The sequence below is a fragment of the Mesoplodon mirus genome (genome assembly GCF_964341445.2).
Source record: "Mesoplodon mirus genome assembly, chromosome: 5".
Classification (NCBI taxonomy): domain Eukaryota; kingdom Metazoa; phylum Chordata; class Mammalia; order Artiodactyla; family Ziphiidae; genus Mesoplodon; species Mesoplodon mirus.
In genome coordinates, this window is record NC_138980.1 from 148,746,727 (window position 1) to 148,768,065 (window position 21,339).

At 41.1% G+C, this 21,339-nt stretch overlaps 1 protein-coding gene across 1 annotated transcript in view; it reads left to right on the forward strand.

The window, feature by feature from the left end:
- The first annotated feature begins 1,138 nt into the window (after positions 1 to 1,138).
- SELENOP (selenoprotein P) overlaps positions 1,139 to 21,339 on the forward strand; it is a 39,378-nt gene continuing 19,177 nt past the window's right edge. The window contains 1 exon segment of the mRNA XM_082622371.1: positions 1,139 to 1,229. Coding sequence (XP_082478497.1) covers positions 1,228 to 1,229 — 2 coding nt within the window. The 5' untranslated portion in view covers positions 1,139 to 1,227.

Here is a 21,339-nt window from a genome sequence, read left to right on the forward strand (position 1 = left end):
GAGGATTCCTTGAGACAATCCATTGAAAGCTCTTAGAACTGTGTAGAAAACCGTAGGTTCTCAGCAAATGCCGATAGAAATCAGGGCTCCTGCTGCTGCTAAGCCCTTCTGATTTCCCCGAGACCCTTTGATCACTGGCTTGGGGGTGAGGCGATCCTGGGTACAAACAGCTAACTGGGAAGTGGAGAAGAAGAATTTGTCAGTAGAATCCTCTCCTTTCTGGAAGCTGGTGAGAAGGTCAGTGACAACAGCTGATTAGGAGACCATAGTAAGCATTGAGGATGTAGTGATAAGGGACCCTTGCTTCAATGTATGCTGTTGACCGTGCCACACAGAGGTGGTACTTAGGCCCACAGATCTGTAGAGGATGATAGGTAAGAAAGAAGTTACCTAGATGCAGAGAGGAGTACATATAATGAATAGCAGTAGACAGTGAGGGAGTAGCTATAGACGGTTAGGATTAGCACCAAAAATTGTGACTTGAGAAGACACGTTTTGGCTTGACCTGAGGCTGTAGAAATGACTTTACTTCCCCCAGTAGAACTGGGAATTGAACAGAGTGAAACTGGGAAGAGCAGTAGGACTTTGTAGGGAGAGTTTTGAGATGGAAAGGGTTAAGGCCAGAGATCAGGCAGAGGAAATCATTGCTGTCACTTTCACCATCAATAGCAAATATTTGCTGAATCCCTAGACAATTTTTGTCTCATAAGCAACACACTCATGGACTTTGAAACCAAACTGTTTACATGGAACAACCCTACTTGTATAGTGTGTTTACTATAATTTTTCAGATCATAGTGAAAGCTTTTATATTCTAAGTGACTGACTGAGGGGATGTGCATGATGAATCCGCACCGAAGAGAAAGGCATAGGAGAAATAGGGTAAAGGTTACAATGTTAGTGAGGTCCTGGCCCCACAACATGAAATTCTCCTTTAGCCCTTATGGCAAAGATAGTGCAACGTGTTCACCAAACTGTGTGCATTCAATTCCTGAGCAAACAAGAAGATCACCTTTCCCACCAGATGCTCTTGCATCTAGCTGGGACCAGAAGACTAGTTCTGGACAATAGAATATCAGTAGAAGTGATACAGCCACGAACGTTTCCTAGATCTTCTACGCTTCTTTTTCCTTTCCAGGAGGCAGAGCCACAGATGGAAGGAGCCTGGATCCCTGAGTTAAAGCTTAGAAGGAATCCACCTGGGAGAGCCGCCCAATCAACATCAGAATGTGAGTGGACTAGAAATAAAACAGCTGTGGCTTGATGAAATTTTAGGGTTGGTTGTTGTAGAAGCTCGTGTTAATGATCCTCAGACAGCAAAAATAACCAATATTGGAATCCTATTATTAGAGTAACCATGGTGTTTCGGAGCAATAATAATTTCTTTTGCCTTAAGATTTTGGGAGGTTCCTGTTAAAGTGCAAATATAGAAGTATACTATATTAAGGGATTGAAATTCATGATATCTGCTGCAGTCAGAGACATGTGGAAAGGCATAGATTTGTTCATTTATTTATTCAGTATTGAACAGGTGCCTACTATGTGCTAGGCAATGGCTAGATGCTAGAGGTACTAACAGTCTTTCTGATGGGTCGTTTGCGAAGGGCTTGTTTATTGGGATAGAGATTGTTTAGATCTAAATGAGAAACATCCACTCTCTGGGAGGTCTCCTTCCTAGTTTTTGTTCCTCAGTCACACCCAGAAAGGGCAAGGGAAGAGTTCCAAACTATGAGCATCTGAGCTTACCCTTTGTGGCACAAGTGGAGACAACTCCCTGGTAGAGAGGCCCTGGCCTGGGAGCAGGGAGGGAAGGAAATTCTTGTGCATCCAGGTCAGTAGGAGAGGGCTCATTTATGTTGACATAGGCAAGATAGGAGCCGGGAGGACTTATAGGGAGCTTGGGATTCCTTGGAATTAGACTCTGTTAGAAGGTCTTTATGTCTAAAAATGATCATTGGTATTAAAATAAGCAAACAAAAGCAGTGCGATTCTTTTCCACCTATAGATACATGTCCTTTGGAATTCTTTCAGCTTTCTTAGTATGGTGGAGATTCTGAATAATGGGGTGAGGGGCTGAAGCAGAATTCTAAAATATCGTGTGAGCAAATTCCATATTTATAGAAAGAGATAACAAAATCACCTAAGCATTGACATTTGTTTCACTTTTATGCATGAAGTCCTCCTTAAGAGAAGGATGAGTAGCCTCCTCTTAATTATCAAAGATGAGACTCGAATGAGCTGATATCCTGAGAAAGGGGACAGAACCTTTTGTATCGGACGATACAAGCCCTTATACAAGCCCTTCGCTTGGTATGCAGAGTTCCGGAGAAGGGGAGACCAATTACATAAAGAGATCAGGCCTTCCTGTGAGGAAGAAATGGGAATGCCCTGGACCTGCTTAAGGTAGATTAGAGAAACCTTTAGGCTGAACTGGTGTCTGCTGACTGGGAAGGACAGCATGGACCCTCAAGCAGACCTAACCAGGAGGACAAGGGATTCAAGACTCAGTGCAGGGGTCTAAGGATTTTGGGTCAAGGCTGGTTTCAGGGCAGAGTGTGTTGAAGGCAGGAGCCCCTCCTAGATGACACATTCACTCTGGCATGATTTCAAGCCTTTTCAGAAAAAATGCCTAAGCATCAAAGGGTGGAAGAGCTAAAACCTTGGAACTAAACCCAGAGCAGGGACAAGCAATCATTAGCTGGAGCAGGGCCAAGAGTGACAGTGGTGCTAGGCGGCTGATGACAACGCCCAGTTCCCTCTCTCCCTCTTTTATCATTGGATTCTTGGACACTCCTTGTGCTCTTGGACAGTAAGCGGTGTGTATTGTGAAATTGTGAGGGGGGAGCAAGCAGTGCTCGAGAGGCCATTCCAGACATGAAGGGTATGTGAAACTTGGAACAATTAAGTAAGAAAAAATCATCATCATATTTTCACTCACAGTAGTTTGCAGGAGGTCATATAGACCATGTTGGCCTTCAGTATATCTAAATGAAGAATGGGATGGAAATCAAGCCCCTAAATACACACATGAGAGGAATATAGGATTTGTAGCTGTGGTGAAACAGATAATTTCATGGGCACAGAATTTGTGGCTGCCTTTTGAGCCTGGTCTGGCCTGAACATGTGACCAAGATGAATAATACATTAGCAGAACAATGAGATCTGTTCACATATCCAAGCTAGTTTTGAGTTCTGCAGAAACAGAAATCAAACTATCATCATTGCAGTACTGACTTAAAGGAGAACAGCAATTCATTTAAAACAGGTTCTTCAAAACTGGTTAACATACAGACTTCTTTTAAGGGAAAATATTTTACAGATTTCCACCACTGACAAATTATCTTTACTATAATGATCTGGTCGTTCTCCCTTTCTTTCTCTCCTTTCTTTTCTTCTTTTTTCTTGTGCTTGGGGCTCATTGAGATTCTTAAGTCTTGAGTTTCTGTTTTTTTAAATCAAATTTGGAAAAATTTCAACCATTATCTATTCCAATATTTTCTTCTATCACCACGCCACCCCAGTTAATCCAATAACATAAAATTAGGTTGCTTGAAGTTGTTCCACAGCTCACTGACACTCTTTTATTTTTTCAGTTTTTCCCCTTTCCCAGGGATTCCTGTCCTGCACAACCTGATGTCCAATGTCTGAAAATCATTGTTTTATATATTTTTACCCTGTGTTTTAGTAGTTTCCGGCAGGAGGGTACTGGTGCTGGCTACTCCATCTTGGCTGGAAGGTGAATGAACCATCAAGAGCCACTTTCAAAACCTCTCTCAAAAAAAGGAAACCTTTCTCTCCCAGAAGCCTTCAGGAAACGTCTCCTTCAGGTTCATTAATCATTCATGGTCATGTGTTCACCCCCATAACTCTTGCGGCACATGACTAATTCTGTGCATACTGCTCACACAGTCCACCTGCTTCCAACCCTCCCTGGCTGCCCAAGTCCTGCCTTAGAGAAGCACAGTCTCCTCATCACAGACCCTGTGAGAATTTTGTGCATGGGGAAAACCTTGGCTACTTGAAGGGTACCTGTGGGACCAGCAGTATGGGTACCACCTGGAAGTTTGCTAGAAATGCAGAATATCAGGCCCTACCCCAGCCCACTCAATCAGAATCTGTATTTTCATAAGATACCTGCATGATTCATGTGCACATGAAAGTTTGAAAAGTGCTGTGGTTAGATCTCAGTGTCCTTTGTGACTTCTCAGAGTCCTCTCCAGGGTAGTGGTTCTTTAACCCAACAGCAGGTGACCTGGGCAGTTTTGATCATTCCAGTGAGGTGTGTCTAACCATGTTAGCAACATTATGGCTGTTGTTAAGGTTGTGTTGTCAGCAAATGTGTCTTCCTCAAACTCTTCACAACTTGGATTCACAACTTGGGGTCATGCAGGAGGACTTACCTCTGAAGATCCCAGGAGCCTGGCTGCGTTGGACAGGCACAGGCTGGACATGAATAGCCCGGCGGTGTGGCCTCGAATGCCAGAGGCATTGCACTTTGCTGTTCCACTGGGGTTAAATCAGGTGGCTATAAATCATGATGTCTTCGTGATCGATACTTTCAGGGTCTTCACAGATAACATACTTCTTCCTGTGACAGCTTAGGAATATAGGCATTATCTTAGAGAATGATGATAGTGATGGGTCCAAAATTTGATTTTCAGCTTTCTCATTTATTAGTTGTAAGATATTGGGCAAGAAGACTGATTTCTCTTGCCCTAACTTTTTTGTAAATTGAAGGGATTAGACTGCTATTAAAGGACTCATATCCCATTAAAACAAACCAACCAACCAACTCTAGCCAGGCAGAGTTAGAGTGATACTCTCTTTACAACAGCTGTAAAGCTTGACTGTGCTCATGCAGAAGACACTTTGTATCAATTTATGAAAACTGCCCAATTAGACCATGAAAATGATAAACATAGACCGACAGAGACTTGGAAAGGACTTTGAAAGACTACTAAGATTATCCTTCCAGAAGCATCTAAGTGATAATCACAAAGGGCACTGTGACCTGGTGAGACAGGCTGTAACTGTGAACCTGACTCACGTGCTCAAAGTCCAGATGCCTCACAGGGACACTTTGCTTACAGAAACAGAAAGGAACGTATCATCTACTTCTGCTTCTGCAGGTGGTGAGGCCCTAGCTAGACAAATATGAGCTTCCTGGTTCAGCTTCTTCATTTAGTGAAGGTTCAGCGGTTGTGGCTTGATATGTGATCAAGCAAAACCTGTCAATTAAAAGCACCAGAAGCTTCTTCTTTGTTTTTGCTTTTTTTTTCTGTTTGTTTTGTTTTTCTGTACACGGGCCTCTCACTGTTGTGGCCTCTCCCGTTGCAGAGCACAGGCTCAGCGGCCATGGCTCACGGGCCCAGCCGCTCCGCGGCATGTTGGATTTTCCCAGACCGGGGCACGAACCCATGTCCCCCGCATCGTCAGGCAGACTCTCAACCACTGCGCCACCAGGGAAGCCCAGGAGCTGCTTCTTTTAAAAAAAAAAATTAATTGCAAAAGATTTCAAAAATACAGAAAATAATAGATACTAACAAATACTAACATTTTGTTCTATTTCCTTTAGATCCTTTTCTCTATAGAAATTAATTACACCTACAGTTAGTCACACCCATTCCTATGTTCACTCTAAAACCATGATTTTGAAGTTCTCTCCCTTTAAAATTAGAGATTGTAATTTGATAATGGTTACTCTTACATTAAAAAGAAGCACACTCTAAAAAGTCAAAAATTGATGTCTACATTATTTCTGAACAAAATAATGACTTTAGAATTCTTTAATTTAAATCACCTTCCCCTTCTTCCATTTTTTAAGTATCTTAGTTTTACTTGATTTAAATTCCTGTCTTCAGTAGTCATTATTATTGTTGTTATTTCAAATAGTGAATGAATATTTACCAAAGTATCAATATTTACCAGGTTCTTTGATCCATACTGGTTTTTGCTCTCCAGTCATTCCTTTTCTGTTAAATTTCCTCTTTCTAAAGTACATTCTTTAGTAGTTCTTTCAGGGACTGTTTGAAAACACACACACTCAAACTTTATCTCTCCTCTTGAATGACATTAGCAGATATTTTTCCTCAGCACTTTCTATTATTTTGTGGTCTTTGTTTTTTCCTGTTGAGAAGTCTGCTTTAGTCTAATTGTTACTTTGTAGGTAATCTAGGTTTTTTTTTGTTCTGAATACTAAAATTTTCTTATTATCAATGGTGTTCTGCTGTCTTACCCGGGTGAATCTAAGTGTGGCTTATTTTTTACTTGTTTAGCTTAGTATTCATTGTGATTCTTAAATCTGAACATTTAAGTCTTTCATTGATTCTGGAAAATTCTTATTGACGATTGCCTCTCCCCCAGTAATTCTTTTCCTTCCTTTGTGACTTCTAGACATTGTCTGAACTCCTCTATCTCAGTAGTTAATTTTGTATACTTCCTGGAGAATATGGATTCTATCCAGTACAGACTCCCACTAATTGCTATCCCCAAGCTACGGATGTTTTAGTATATGTAATATATGCACCTCTTCTCATTTCTTTACCTCAGTTTAACTTAGGTATCAAGACACAGGTTTTGGTGTGAAAGTCAAGTTCATATTTGTGTTCCATTTTTACTAGGTGTTATTTAACAATTTTCAAACCTCAGTTTTAGATTTGAACAGAGGTGCTCAATGGAGATAAAAAGTACCTACTTCTTAACGTTGTTGTGAGGCTAAAATAAGAGAACATGCATAGTACTTAGGCTGGTGCCTGGCGTAGTAAGCGTTTAATAAAATGGAATAATTAAAAAATTGTCATCATATCATCTGCTCAAGGCAAATGCCTACACCTGTGTTTGGTGTCCATCTCCTCTGAAATTTGCAATATTCTCTTTTTCTCTAGTATTTTCAGCTTCTTCACCTCTACTAGATCCCACCTCTCAGACTATAAAAATACCCAGGTTTCTTTACTTCCAAAATAACGAGTTCTGTCTCCATCCTGAGATCTCCCTCCAGTAACCACCCTTTTATCTTCCTTTCTCCAAAAGGACTTCTGCTACATTCTGCAAATTATCCTTCCCAAATCACTTTTCAACCAACTTTTTGTCTTTTTTCACAAGCTTAGCTGTGGGTTGTAAAATTCTGTATATATTTTTTTAAGTCTCACTTTTGCACATGGTCAGCCACTTTAATTATGATGATAGTGATAATAACTGTTTTGAGCCTTTGCTTTTTTCTAGGCATCAGGCTAAGTGCTTCATTACCATTGTCCCATTTAATCCTCATAACAACACTTTGAGGCAGGAACAATTATTATTCCTATTCTACAGATGTTGAACTTGAGATTTAGGGAAACTGAACAACTCGCCGGAGTCATGTTGCTAGTAAGTGAGGAGCTGGGACTTGAAGCCAAGGTTCCTTGAAACCAACTAATTTGAATCACTAGATGAAGCCAACTGTGATGCCTGCCCTACTTTTGGGATTCCAGCTACATCATCCAATCACATTCCTTAGTGTTTAAGCCTGTCAGGTTTTCTGATATTTGTAGCCTGTAGTGTCCTGTAGTTGACCTAGGCTACCATGCTCTAAGTCCCTTAAGGGCCGGGTCTCTGGTTTGCTTCTTTATTTTTAATTTGTAGTACCTAGCACAATGACTGGAACACAGTAGGTATTTGAATTTATCTTGAATGAAAGAAGAAAGTTTTTATTCTTTACCATTTCAGCACATTTCATCAGAACTATTCCATTCATTTGAACATTTAATCCAGTGATTCTTACTTGAGCAAAGAGGTGGCAGAGCCCTTCTGAGAAGAGGGGCTCATGTCTGGATCACCTGGGAGAACTTTTCAAACCTATTTAGTTTTCCACTGCCATTTTGATTCTCCCCTCTATGGGGCATGTTCTCCAAGTGTACTGACCGAGCCACTGAAAGAAATGTGTTATAACTCTCCTGTGTGTTAGGAGGACAAAAAACTTTAGAACCCCTGAAAATCGGGTATTGTGTATTCCTGTTTCCATGCACACAAATTTTGTTGTTTCAAACAGATTGTAAGAGTTTATCAGGAATTCCTTCTTCATCTGGGAGAGGTTAGACTCATAGAAAGTAAGAACTAGAAGGGACCTAATATTATCTGATACGCTTTTCATATTTCAGTGGTAAGGAATCTGAGGCCTTGAGAATTTAAGCAATGCTCCCATAGTTGGATCCTTTGCAATGGCCAGCAAAGTGTTAGGCACATAAAAATGTGCTCAATAAATACTCATTATGTGGATGGAAAAATTAGAAATAAAAATCAGATTGACATCAAAGTTGTCCTGCTTTTCTACTATGCCTTGGAGCAAAAATGCTCTATTTTAATCACATCCAATCACAAATGCCCAGTCAGAAAACTATTAATTGGACCCTCCTGTCTCTGCTATTCTCTTTCGTCCTTGAGTTCTTGGGGTATTATTGTAAGATATACTGTATGATCTAGTGCTTATTGTTTTTAATATTTTTCTGCACATTTTTAATATCTTTCTGCATTTTGTCTTCTGCACATTAAATGCTCTGAGAGTATCTTACTTTGTATTGCTTTGTCTCCCTTCACCATGCCCAATCCTGGAACAGCTGGTATTCTAATAATGGTTAACTAAGTTATTTTTCATTCATCACTGATAGATTAACTGATGCCTAACGTCTGAGTAAAGTTGTTATACAGGTAACATTTACCTTTTTTGAATTGAATACTGTCATGTGACAGAGTTTTAAAAGTAAATGAGTGAGTGAAGGTTAAATTCTCTTTTAAGTGTAACTGTAGCAGAAAACACATCGTGCTGACTTGTTCTTAGAGACTCAAAAATACATATTTTGGGTGTAGCTTCCTGGTATTTACAAACACGTGATCTTGGTTTGCAAAGATTAGCACATTTGAGAACGATGTATTATTTACTTATTGCACAATCACAAATCCACAGCCTTGTGAATGTTAATATTTTCTGGGAATGATAATAGACTTTGGAAAGATAACAGCTGCAAAAATAGTCAGAAGTTATCCACAGTTTTGGAGCCTGAATTCTGTTGCACAGGAAAAGACCAACACGAAGAGCCCAGAGTGGCAATAAATTAGCCTGGGAGTCAGGAGATTAAGAGTTCTAGTTCTGCTCTGGTTCAAGCCAGCTGTGAGACCTTGGATAAGCCTATAAATCTTGCTGGGCCTATAGCTTCTCATCTCTGAAACCAGAGGCTTGAATTTCAGGTGATTGGTAATGTCTCTTCCAGTTCTAACATTCTCTGATTTATTTGAATCAACAACCATTGTGATAGGAAGAGCATGTAATGGTGACAGTGTTAACACTGGAAAGATGGGCTGTGGAATGGAGAGGAATAAACTCGTGCTCTTTTGATAGAAGCAGGTCTTAATCCTTCAACCTAAAAGTTTGAATTTCATAGCATCTGAACTGAATATTTATGTGGTTATTTCACTGTTTAAAATGATTTTGAAGTCCATAGACACGTCCAGCTAAACATTAAATGAGTGAGACCAAGTTATAACTCGATGAGTTTCATAGAGCTGGGAACTTTTCCACAATCCTCCATTAGTTGTTTTGTATTCCGGGGCCACAAAGACCAAATCTTCATGGTCTCCATCACCAAAACTTTGTAATCATTTCTGCAAAGGTGTCACCCAATTCAGCCAAAAAAGTCCACTTGATGTGGAGGGCAGTGTGTGGCTAAGAATAACTGTGGCTTTGTGAAGCCTAGTCTGGATGATGACTCACAAGACTTTTTTTCCTTTTTTTGAGGTTGTGGTTGGTTGCTCTTTCTCTGCCTACCTCTGAGGTGGTCCTGGGTCAGTATCATGTGATGAGCGAGCTTGTGAGCTCTTTTAGTTAAAAGATATTAAGACATACTCTGGCTGAGAGATGGAGGTTTAGAGCAAGGATAAGCTACATATAGGAAGGACAAACTTATAAAGTGGCTCCACAGAGTATTCATGGAAAACCAGGAACGGCTGGGGTGACAGGTTTCAGGGAAAGAAGAACAACAGGATTTGGGAGGCAGAAGAGCCAACAGAGATCTAACAGCTGAGCTACCTTGCTGAACCCTCAGCCCTGGAGTTTGTGCTCTTCGCTGGAGCCTTGCCATCATGTGACTCGGTCATGTTCTTATCTTTGCTTCTCTTTGTGTGTGGTCGCTTCTCCTCTCAAAACAACTTCCTGAGGCTGTTCTTATTTCCCAAGTCAAATTCCTGAGACAGAATTTACCCATCTAACTGATAATCAGCATCTTTGTTTTGGGCCGTGTGCAGAAAAGAGTTAACACAGCAGGCCTGAGACTGCTCTCTTTGGAAAGGCCTGCTTGCAAGATTGGCCTTTGGCTGGTATGTGGGTGTTTTCACCATTCTCAAAACTGATAAGGGTGGTTCTCTGTGCCTAGACTGTTTGTGCAATCAAGGATATTTATGCTGAGCACCTGCTTTCCTTCTGGGAGTCTGGAATTTTGATGCATGCTAGGCAGAGAGTGCAGATGTGACCAACCCCCAATAAACATGTTGAATGCTCTGTCTGTACTGGGCTTTCCTGGAAGAAACATTGCACACGTATTACTACATTCTTCATTGCTGGAGAAAGTAATGTGTTCAAGTGTGTCCCTTCATAAAAAGAGAGCATAGAAAGCCTGTGCCTGGATTTCTCTAGATTCTGCCTGTCTTTTTCCATTAGGATCTGACTGTGTATCCTTACTCCGTCACTGTAATAAATCTTAACCATGAGTCCAACTATGTGTTGAGTCCCATGAGTCCCCGTAGCAAATCTCTGAATATGGGGATTGCCTTGGGGATCCCAACACAGGCCACCTCAGAGGACCCAGGCCAACTTAGGTCTTGGCTGTCCTTGAGTTAAGAGTTCGACATTGGTCCCATTACTTGCATATGGGGGAGGGAGGGTGGAATCGTGCTTGGTCTCTCCAGCTTATGGAATGGTCTGAAGCAGTGGTTCTCAACCCAGGCTGCAAAACAGAATCTTCTGTGATGACCTAGAAATTAGACCCCATCCAGGATTAATCGGAACCCTGAAATTAGAATCTATGGGGTGAGCCTGGATAGTGGCATGTTTTAAAAGCTCTCCAGTGATTCTGATGTGCAGCCAGAGCTGGGACTGATGGCCTGGAGCAATTTTCCTCCACAGGGCTCCAAGTGGCAGTTTCCTTTGGAAGGTAACTGTAGGCTTGGGAGGCATTGTGATTCATCTGGCCAGCACAGTGCTCATTTTTCACATGAAGAAATGAAGACCCCGTGTCTTCAGACATCCCAAAAAAAGGGGTGGAATTGCTTAGTTGTAAACAAGACTCTGGGAATTGTGTCATTTTAGGGGTTCTACTGAGGCATCTTTATAGCATAAAGTTTATGCTGGTGACCTTCTGTGCTTCCAAACTCTGGTAGAAAAACCAGCAGAAAAAAAGACATTAAAATATATATATAGCCAGCTGCAGCAATATATTGCCATTGACACACAGTCCTGAATCTTGTCTTCCACAAAATCACTCTCTTATGAAATAAACAGTCACATGTGTTTCTCAGGGTGATTCCAAGATCCATGTTAAATTGTTTATCTTGATTAGAGAGATTCTCACTTTGTCTTTAGAAAAGCTGGTTGTCAGGAAAGCCCCAGTGGGTGGTGTTATAGTGATCCTTCCCTTCCAGTGCAGGGAGCCCAGCAGCTGACCTTGGATTACGGCGGGGTGGGTTCCTCACAGCCTCCAGCGCCAAAGCTGCTGCATGAACAAGCTCCAGCTCCCTGGAGCAGCCTTCATTCTGTACATCCGCCTTAATGCAATGTCCTGCTCATGCTGGACGCCTGGCAAATATTTGTTGAGTTGCCCTGAGGTGATAATGGAACTACTGGAAGAAAGAACTGCTGCTGACAGGTGGGAGCTCGCCGCCCCCCATCCCTGTTTTCCGTAGAGCCCAAGGCTGTTCCATAAAGTGCCACTTTATGGATAAAAGCAGTTCTTTTCTATATGGAAGCAGCCTTGGCCTGCATGTCCTTAGGAAATACCCTGATGCCAGGTTAGGATGTAGTCTTTTCTTCGTGATGGCTGTAGAGTATTTGTAAGAGACCTTGGGTACCTATGGCGCCATCCCATCCCCCTGCGCAGCTTCCGATGACCCTTGCACAGTTGGAGATAAACAGGACTTAACTTCAGCCTCCAGCCTCCGCTTTGGAATTGATATCTTTCTTACCCACACATGCTGTGTATTCTCTCAGGCTGTTTACCTTTCCCCTGCTTTAGGAAGGGGCTTGAAACTCATTCATTCTAAGAACTTTGGGTTTAAATACTGTCCTGAGTTTTTGCCCTTTAAGAACCTCAGTGAGGAAAGATTCAGGTGGAGGAGGTCGCTTTTGGGGGTAGGGGTGGTACAGGGGCACTGAGGCGGTGACTTCCAGTACCCTTGGCAGTCCGGCTGGAGTCCCCTCCTGTAGGCTGTAGGCTGACTGCATCATGGGGTGGCCTGGCTCGGACTCAAGACATGTGGGCCTGGGACATCCTGACCCTTAGCACCACTGCTAAGAGCACCGGCGGAGGAAACCCCTATTCTGCCACCACCATGTCGTCTCCAAAGCATTTCGTTTCGCCATTCCATTTTGTTTCCCTTTCTGCAAGTTAACCAAGGCATCTGGCAGCTGCAGTGCGGAGTCAGCAGGAACAGTTCTGTTTTCTCTTTGCCACTGGCACCGTCTCAAATTTGAACGAGTTCTCAATCCCCAACTGTGCTTTTGGAAGTCTTCCTAAACGCAAGGAGGCTGCTAAAAGACCAAGAGTCTTAAAGCGGCATGAAATTCTACACCAAGAGGCCTGAAGAAAGGCTATTCAAGTGAAAACACCATGAAACCAGAAAACGATATTCTTATATGTGGGGTGCTTAAATACCCAGAAACAGAACTTCATAAACAGCTAGTAATGAAACTATACCAAGCATGAAAAAAAAAAAAAGCAGACTGTAAAAATAGCATGTGCAGAATGATTTGTTATAGTAAAATACAGGCTATATAAAATATACAGACCATTTATTGTTTGTTTACTATGTGCCAGGCACTTTGTTAAGTGCTTATATACTGTACTTGATTATATATTGTACAACTGACAAAAACCCAGGAAGGCAGTTCGTATTATCCCCATTTTATAGATGAGAAAATGGAAGCTCATGAAGGTTCCAGCTTGCCCAAACTTGACCAAAGTCCTGTGGGAAAAGTCCACGCTCCATCAGAATATTTTGAACCATTACTATATATATCTGCAAGGATAAATCATTGGTGATAAATCATAATATTGGTTGATAAAGGATGAATGCTTTTTATTTTCTTCATTTTGCTTATGTATATTTTCTAATTTATCTCCAATAAACATCTTTTCTTAACAGAAATTTTTTTTAATGAATAACTTATACCAAATACCGAATAGTTTATAGATGAGTTAAATATATTTACTGTGAAAGGATGATTAAAAAGTTTTGGGAGAATTCTCTTTATTCCTTTCATGAAACTATAAAGACTTCTAGTTATTAGTTTGCTAAGGCTTCCATAACAACGTACCACACAGGCTGGGTGCCTTAAACAATAGAAATTTATTTTCCCACAGTTCTGGAAGCTAGAAGTCTGAGATCAGGGTATTGGCAGGGTTGGTTTCTTCTGAGGGTCATTGTCTTTGGCTAACAGATGGCAGTCTTCTTCCTGTGTCTTCACACAGTCTTTCCCCTGTGTGCGTGTGTCATAATCTCCTCTTCTTATAAGGACACCAGTCATACTGAATTAGTACCCGTCACCCACATCACCTCATTTTACTTTAACTATCCCTTTAAAAGCCCTTTCTTCCAACACAGCCACATTCTGTGGTGCTGGAGGTTAGGACTTCAACATATGAATTTTGGGGTTACACAGTTCAGCTTGTAATAACTTCCATGATGGAAATGTTTGACCTAAATAACTCAAGAAATTAAATTAACATCAGTGATGAAAACAACATTAGCCGAAGTTTGAGGGTATCCTATGTCTTCTACTCAAATACTTCATTTGTGAAATAATATTTTTAGAGTAAACCTTATAAGACTTTTCCAAAGACTCCAAGAAGAGCCAAAGAAAGGTCTAATGATGATAATACAGATGTGCAATTGTCATACGATAGGAATTCAAACTCCTACAACAGTCATCATTAAGTCATCTTTATTAGGGGTCTGAATTTGTGACTCCGAAATTTCTCTCTTCCACATTTCATGAGACATATGCATCATTTTAGCTAAGTTTCTAGCCTCCAAGTGATGAGACATAAATCCTCAGGCTGCTGTATCTGAAAATGCCTTTTGTGCATTTTGTTTTCCCCTAGTCGTTTGCAGTGATGAATGGTTCGTTCAAGCTTAGGAACAATGGAACAGTATAGCAATGACCTCAGAGATGGTACAAACTGAAGGGAAGAAATTCCACTCCCTGTCCCCATCTTTGACAAGATCAACAAATTGTGTATACAGTATTAGGACCAGGCAGAGGATGGGCTCTTTCTCCAGAGTCCCTGATGCTGGTGGTGACTGGCCAGAAAGGAAACCCTGAATGAACCTTGTTCTTTCTCCCCTGTGGCTTTTCCTCATGCCTTTTCCATTAGCTTGTAGACTCTCGGAGGTCTAGACCTGCTTCCTACCTTCCACCATCCACTTCACTCTCTGGCTTTTCCTATCGCCATCTCTGCCTGCCAGTTGAGTACTGTCTATCCAGCAAGGTCTGGCCAAGAACCTCTTTGGGAATTCACTTCTTTGGGAATGCCTTCCTGGACTGGACCTTCAATATTGCTGCCTTTCTTAGATATTTGTAGACTTGTCTAGAACGTAGCTCCTTGAAGACAAGGAACTCTTCTTGTCCCTAATATGACTTTATCTTAGTAATGCTCAATAAATAGGTACTAAGAGAATGAATAAATGAGTGAGTCTCAGATAATGGGGACTTTGCTTTTGGCAAAGTTTCTGTATTAGAAATATATTGCTATATAACAAATGACCCCAAAACTTGGTCACTTAACATAACAAACATTTATTTTTTCTCAGTTTCTGGAGTTAGGAATCTGGGAACAGCTTATGTGAATACCTGTCCCTCAAGGTCTCTCTCAAGGTTGCAGTCAAAGTGACAGCTGGGGCTGCAGCCTCATCTGAAAGTTCAATGGGGGGAGGATCTGGTTCCAAGCTGGCTCATGCAGTTGTTGGCAGGATTCATTTCTTTGCTGGCCATTGCACTGAGGGTCTCCCCCAGTTTCTTGCTACATGGACTTTTCCATAGGAAAGCTCGCAGCGTATCAGCTGGCTTCCCTCAGAGCCAGCGAGCCAGTGAGAGAGGGAAGAAAGATGGAAACCAGAGTCTTTTTGTAACCTAACATTGGAAGTAACATCCCATTACTTTTGCCATATTTTATCCCTGTCCCACCAGCACTCAAGGGAAGGTAATTACACAAGGACATGAGATCCAGGAGGAAGGGATCACTGGGGCCTGCTTAGCAGCTGCCTGTCCCAGTTGCACTCTCAACAGGCATTTTTACTTGCTGCACTTGGTACTTTTCCCTCTAGGCAGTGAGTTTTAACCCCATAAAACAGGCTTCTGGGGAACCCAACTCCGGGCTAGGTTTATAAATGCAAAGTCTGAATGACAGTTGTTCCTTTAATTTAAGAAGGCCTCAGAAAGATCCAGATGTTTGCTCCTGCTCCTCTTTTATTTTCATGGCATTGACTGGGCTTTATTTTGAGTGATTGGCCTGGATTTTTCGTTTTCTTTACTCTTTACAGAATTATAGGCCGAACTATAATTCTGGGTTTCTTGTTGATACATTACCCTTGTAGGATTTCTCCCACCATGTCACTATGAAGGCCATTATGGTTTCAAATTGACCAAACTTTTAAAGTCCATCCAGAAACCAAAAGGAGAAAACTTTGATTTTGTAGAATGCCATTGCTTAATCTTGAATTTAGGTTGAGAGGATTTATAGAGTTGGGGTAAGAAATACTTATGCTCCAAATATCAAATTCCAACCACCAGTTGTTAATTCAAAACTGAACAGGGTATGCCATATTAAACATGTAATATTCCATTAATGTAGACAGTTACAAAAAGGGCCAAAAGTACTAGAACTGGACGTTGAAGACTTGGCTCGTAAACTTGCTGTGTGATGTTAGCAGAATCATTGAAACTTCTGCCTTGGAGTCCCTATATAAAGTGAAGCTAATAATAGTGACCTTACAGTATTTTTTTTAAGATCAACTAAAATAATTTATATCCACCAGCAGTTTAAAAAACTGCTTTCCGTCATCACAATTGGATAGTCTATTTTTAAAAGATGACAATCATGTTGACTTTTTTGATATATGAAAATAGTGGCATGAACTAATGTTTTTTATTTTTAAAATTTATTTTATTAAACTATAGCTGATTTACGTGTTAATTTCTTCTGTACAGCAAAGTGATTCAGTTATACACACACACACATATATATAGTTCCCTGTGCTGTAGAGTAGGACCTTGCTGTTTATAATGTTAAGTTTTTGAAAAAGTTAATCAAAATATGGAGAGGCCCATGCTAATAATGGTTAAGAACAGAGTCTACAGAGCACAACTTTCAAGTTTGAGCCAACTTTCTAGTTGTATAACTTTGGGCAAATTACTCAACCCCTCTAGGCTTCAATTTTTCTCACCTGTAAAATGGGTATAGTAATAGTAGCTTTCTCATATGATCAATAGAGGTTAAATAAGTCAGATATAAAGTGCGTAAAATGGTAACTGGTACATGGTAAGTTCTCAATCAAAATTAGTTTTCTTATGTGCATATGAATTACAACAATATGTGAGTGCAAGCCTTTAGGCAAACAATAGAAGTAAATTTGGAGGGGCTATAGTTAGGCTATATGTCATTTGTGCTTTTTAATTTTCTGTAATATTAATAGCTAACACATATTATACACATGTAAAGGTAAGACATTATCTAATTCTCATGTCAATCTTGTGAAGTAGTTACTATTCCCATTTTCAGGGTGTAGAAACAGACAAAGAGGTTAAATTGTCATTTTGACAATAGCAGTGTAGAAGGGATGGAACCCAAACATTGGTTTGGACTCAAAATATGTGCTTTTAATGTATTTGCTATATTGCCTTGTATAATGATGCAATTTAGTAATATTAATGAACAAATTTTTATTGAGTGTTTGCTATGTGCCAGCCACTTTCCTAGATACTGAGGCTACAGATGTAAACAAGACAGCCATGATCCCTGATTTTAGTGGGGAGACAGATAATAAACAAACACAAATAAATACCTAGAAAAATCCAAATATAGTATGAGCTGTCCCATGGATTAAAATAAGATGGCGTGATGGGTAACTGGACAGCTATTTTATTTATTTATTTTTTGTATATATTTAAGTTTATTTTTAAAATTTATTTTATTGAAGTATAGTTGATTTACAATGTTGTGTTAATTTTCTGCTGTACAGCAAAGTGATTCACATATATATATATACACACACATATATTCAGATATATATGTGTGTATATATATATATCCGCACACATATATTCAGATATATATGTGTGTATATATATATATCCTTTTTATATTTTTTCCATTATGGTTTATCACAGAATATTGAATATAGTTCCCTATGTGCTATACAGTAGGACCTTGTTGTTTATCCATTCTGTATATAAAATCTTACATCTGCTAACCCTAAACTCCCACTCCAACACCCCTGCCTTTGGCAACCACAAGTCTGTTCTCTATGTCTGAGTGTGTTTCTGTTTCATAGATAAGTTCATTTGTGTCATATTTTAGATTCCACATTTAAGTGATATCCTATGGTATTTGTCCTTCTCTGTCTGACTTCCTTCACTTAGTATGATAATCTCTAGGTCTATCCATGTTGCTTCAAATGGCATTATTTTGTTCTTTTTTGTGGCTGAGTACTATTCCATTGTATATATGTACCACTTCTTTATCCATTCATCTGTCAATGGATATTTAGGTTGTTCCCATGTCTTGGCTATTGTAAATAATGCTGCTGTGAATATAGGGGCGCATGTATCTTTTTGAGTTACAGGTTTGTCTGGATATAATATAAAATTTACCATTTTAACCACGTTTAAATGTACAGTTCAGTATTGTTAAGTATATTCACATTGTTGTGACCCACAACACATATTTTGCAGGAGTTTGCAGGATGGGAATTCTAACCTGATTGCTCACAACAAGGCCTTCACTCGTGGGGACTCATATCTCAGAACTCATGAGACATTTGCCCTAGTGGCACCCTAGTGAAATCAAAGATGCTGGATATACCACTGCAAATCCCACTATGTAGCAGTGTGTGGCTACTTAATTGATGCTCAATTATTTAGAAACACATAAGTGAATGCAGGAATACAGCCAGCTTTTTTGCTAAGCAACGTTTACCATTGTATATAGACCCAGCTCTTGTGGTATCAGTATTGGACTAAATGATACTTTGTGTGTAGGTACAAAATGGCCAATATGCATCCTCCAAGCGCTTAGGAATGCCAGAGAAATTGATTGCAAGGCTGTTTGCTCTACTTTTCTTCAGAAAAAAAGGAACGTATTGTTTTCTTTCCCTATTGGCCTCTAACTGCTAGGCATAAATTTCTTCTCAGACTTTCCGGAAAACCTCGTCCTTGGACTAAGATCAAGAAAAGAAAACTCCAGGCTTTTCTTGGAGTAAATGCAAGTAAGATTTTGACTGAACTGTTCAACTCTAAGGAATGCTCTGTTGACTTTTATCAAAACACACGATTACCTGGCCTCAGGGCCTGAGGGGCTGGGCTCTGCCAGTGGAAACCCAGAAAGATAGGAGCCTGCTGAGAACCTGCCAGAAAGTCAGTTTTATATCTGTTTTCCCCCAGGCTGTCGCCAACGCACAAATTCCTTAATTTAAATACCTTTCCCTGACACAAACACAGAATCTTGCTAAGACTCTTGACTCCTTTTATCAGTCACTTCTTTACTTTTCATAGTGACCCTAAATTGCATTACTTTAGGAAAAACAACTCTCCCTTTTCTCAAGACAACAAACCACACATAGTAAGTAATTATGGTCACCAAGATGGCAAGGCGTGAGTTTTAAGTCTCACTTGAAAGCTAGGAGGGTAACTGTGAGTCTGGCAACAGCCTTACAACATTTTCAGTTGAGTTTGACCCATCTTCCACTTCCAAACTTTTCTGGCCACGTGGATCAGTGGCCCGTCCCAGGTCCTTGTTGAGCCCTTGGGCTCCTGCAAGAAGAGGGCTGATGGTTGAAAAGGCAGAGATTGGCCTTTAGAGAAGCTTTTCTGCGCTGTCTAGGCTGCACACTGCCCCTCTTGCTGCCTTCCAATCACTGTGCCCTAAAGTGATCTTTGAAAATCCAAATCTGATCATGTTACACACAAACTCCCACAGGTCTACTCAGCCTGGCATGGCCTGGCCCCCGTGCGCGTCTCCTGTTTCATCACTTACCCTCCGCTCCGGCTATCCAGACTCAGTTCCTTCCGTCCGCCGTGCTCCCTCCCATTGACGGTCTTTGCACTGCTCTTCTGTCTTCCTCCAGCTGCCTCTGTTCCACTCCTGTGCCTCGTTTGGACTGCAGCTCAGTTGCTGCCTCCTCAGGGAAGCCTTCGCCAGCCCTACGGACCAGCTCCTTTCCCTGTTTTCTACTCTCTGCTACTGAGCACATGACATTGGTTCTGCCATCCGACTATAAGCTCTATAAGGGTAGGAATGGGTTTTCTTCTGCTTTTTTCTTTTTTGCTTGCTTGTATATCCAGTGCATAGGAACAATGTCAGCACTTGGATGCTCAATAACTGTTTGTTGAATGAACAAAAAACACATTGTAAGGACAGTGACCAAGTTACTACAAACATGGTGTCTTCCCTTCTTGGGATTCCCTGGAATTTTTGACATACTTTAAAAAAAATGCCATTTCTGGATAGTAGAGGGAAACAAATCTTATTTAGGTGAACAGAGCTATAAAGAAAGCAAATTGCACCCAACGAACAAGTGACAGGAAACCAGGTATCTGGCTAATTATTTCTGGTCTTTTTTACTGGTCAGTTTCAAAGCAATTTAGCTTAATGAAATGTAGTAGATACTTCCTGAGGAACTTTTATGTGCCAGGTATTGGCATGGTGGCTGCAGAGGATACAAACTGAGTAAGACACACTTTTGGCCCTTAGGAGTTCATAATCTGGAAGGGTGACACAAAAAATAAACAAATAGCTGGAACAGAGGCAGAATATGGTTTTAACACCAGGAGCGGAAGGTGTCACAATAGTGCTGTGAAGGATCTGAGGAGGGAAGGATTTCCTGGTCTGCCAATTCCTGCATCTATCCCAGGATGGAGGGGTCACGCAGGCCAGCCTAGGCACGTGAAGAAGAGGCAAGACATGAAGAGGTCACTGTGGACAGTGCATTTTCTCTCCCAGCCTTAGGTCATTCATCGTCCAATTCCTGAGGTGAGGGTAGCTTGTTAAAATATTGTGTCATTTGATAAGAAAGACAGAAGGCTATGTGTCATTAGTTCTTTTTACAAAGTTGTTAGGCAACAGAAAACTGGCCATAGTGGCATAATCAAGTGGAGACCTATTTTTCCTCACATATAAGAAGTCCAGGAGTAGGCAGTCTGGGCTGATACGGGTGTTTGAGAAATCATCAGGCTTCCCCGCTCCTGCTAGCTTCTTGCTCCAGGCTCTGGGTGTGGTTATCCCCATGGTACAAAAGGGCGGATCCACTGCAGGCTGATCGTTGGCATCCCAGCAGAAAGATAATGAAAACAATGAATGCTAATAAATGGAAAGAAAAACTTCCCTAGGGATCCCCAGCTGACTTCAGGCTTCCCCTCCATCTCATTGGTTAGAACTGTGTCATACAGACACCCCAGTGGCAGGATTGGCAGAGAAATGGAGGCTTTCTTTGGTTTCTGTCTGTCAGTCTGAGCACAGAGTAGCCTAAGGACAGACCTGAAGGAGGAGGAAGGACCTGGATGTCGGGTCGGCAGCCAGTGGTGCCCCCATAGCTAGTGCTGCTACAATTCTCATTTTACACATGGAAAAACCCTAAGTATTGAGAGTTAAGTCATAGTTGCCCAAGGCCACCTAGTTAATAAGTAGAGAAACTGGACCCAAACCCAGGCAATCTGATTCCAGAGCCTGAATTTTTAACCCTGTGCTAGGATTTGAACTGGGGAGTAGAGGGAAAGGGCCTGTGGGGCAGGGGGACGGTGCTGACAAAGTGGGGAGGACCAGGACCAGGTGAAGCCGGAAGGCTGGATAGGGGAGCCGCGCCCAGGAGTGGTGGCAAATAAGGTGA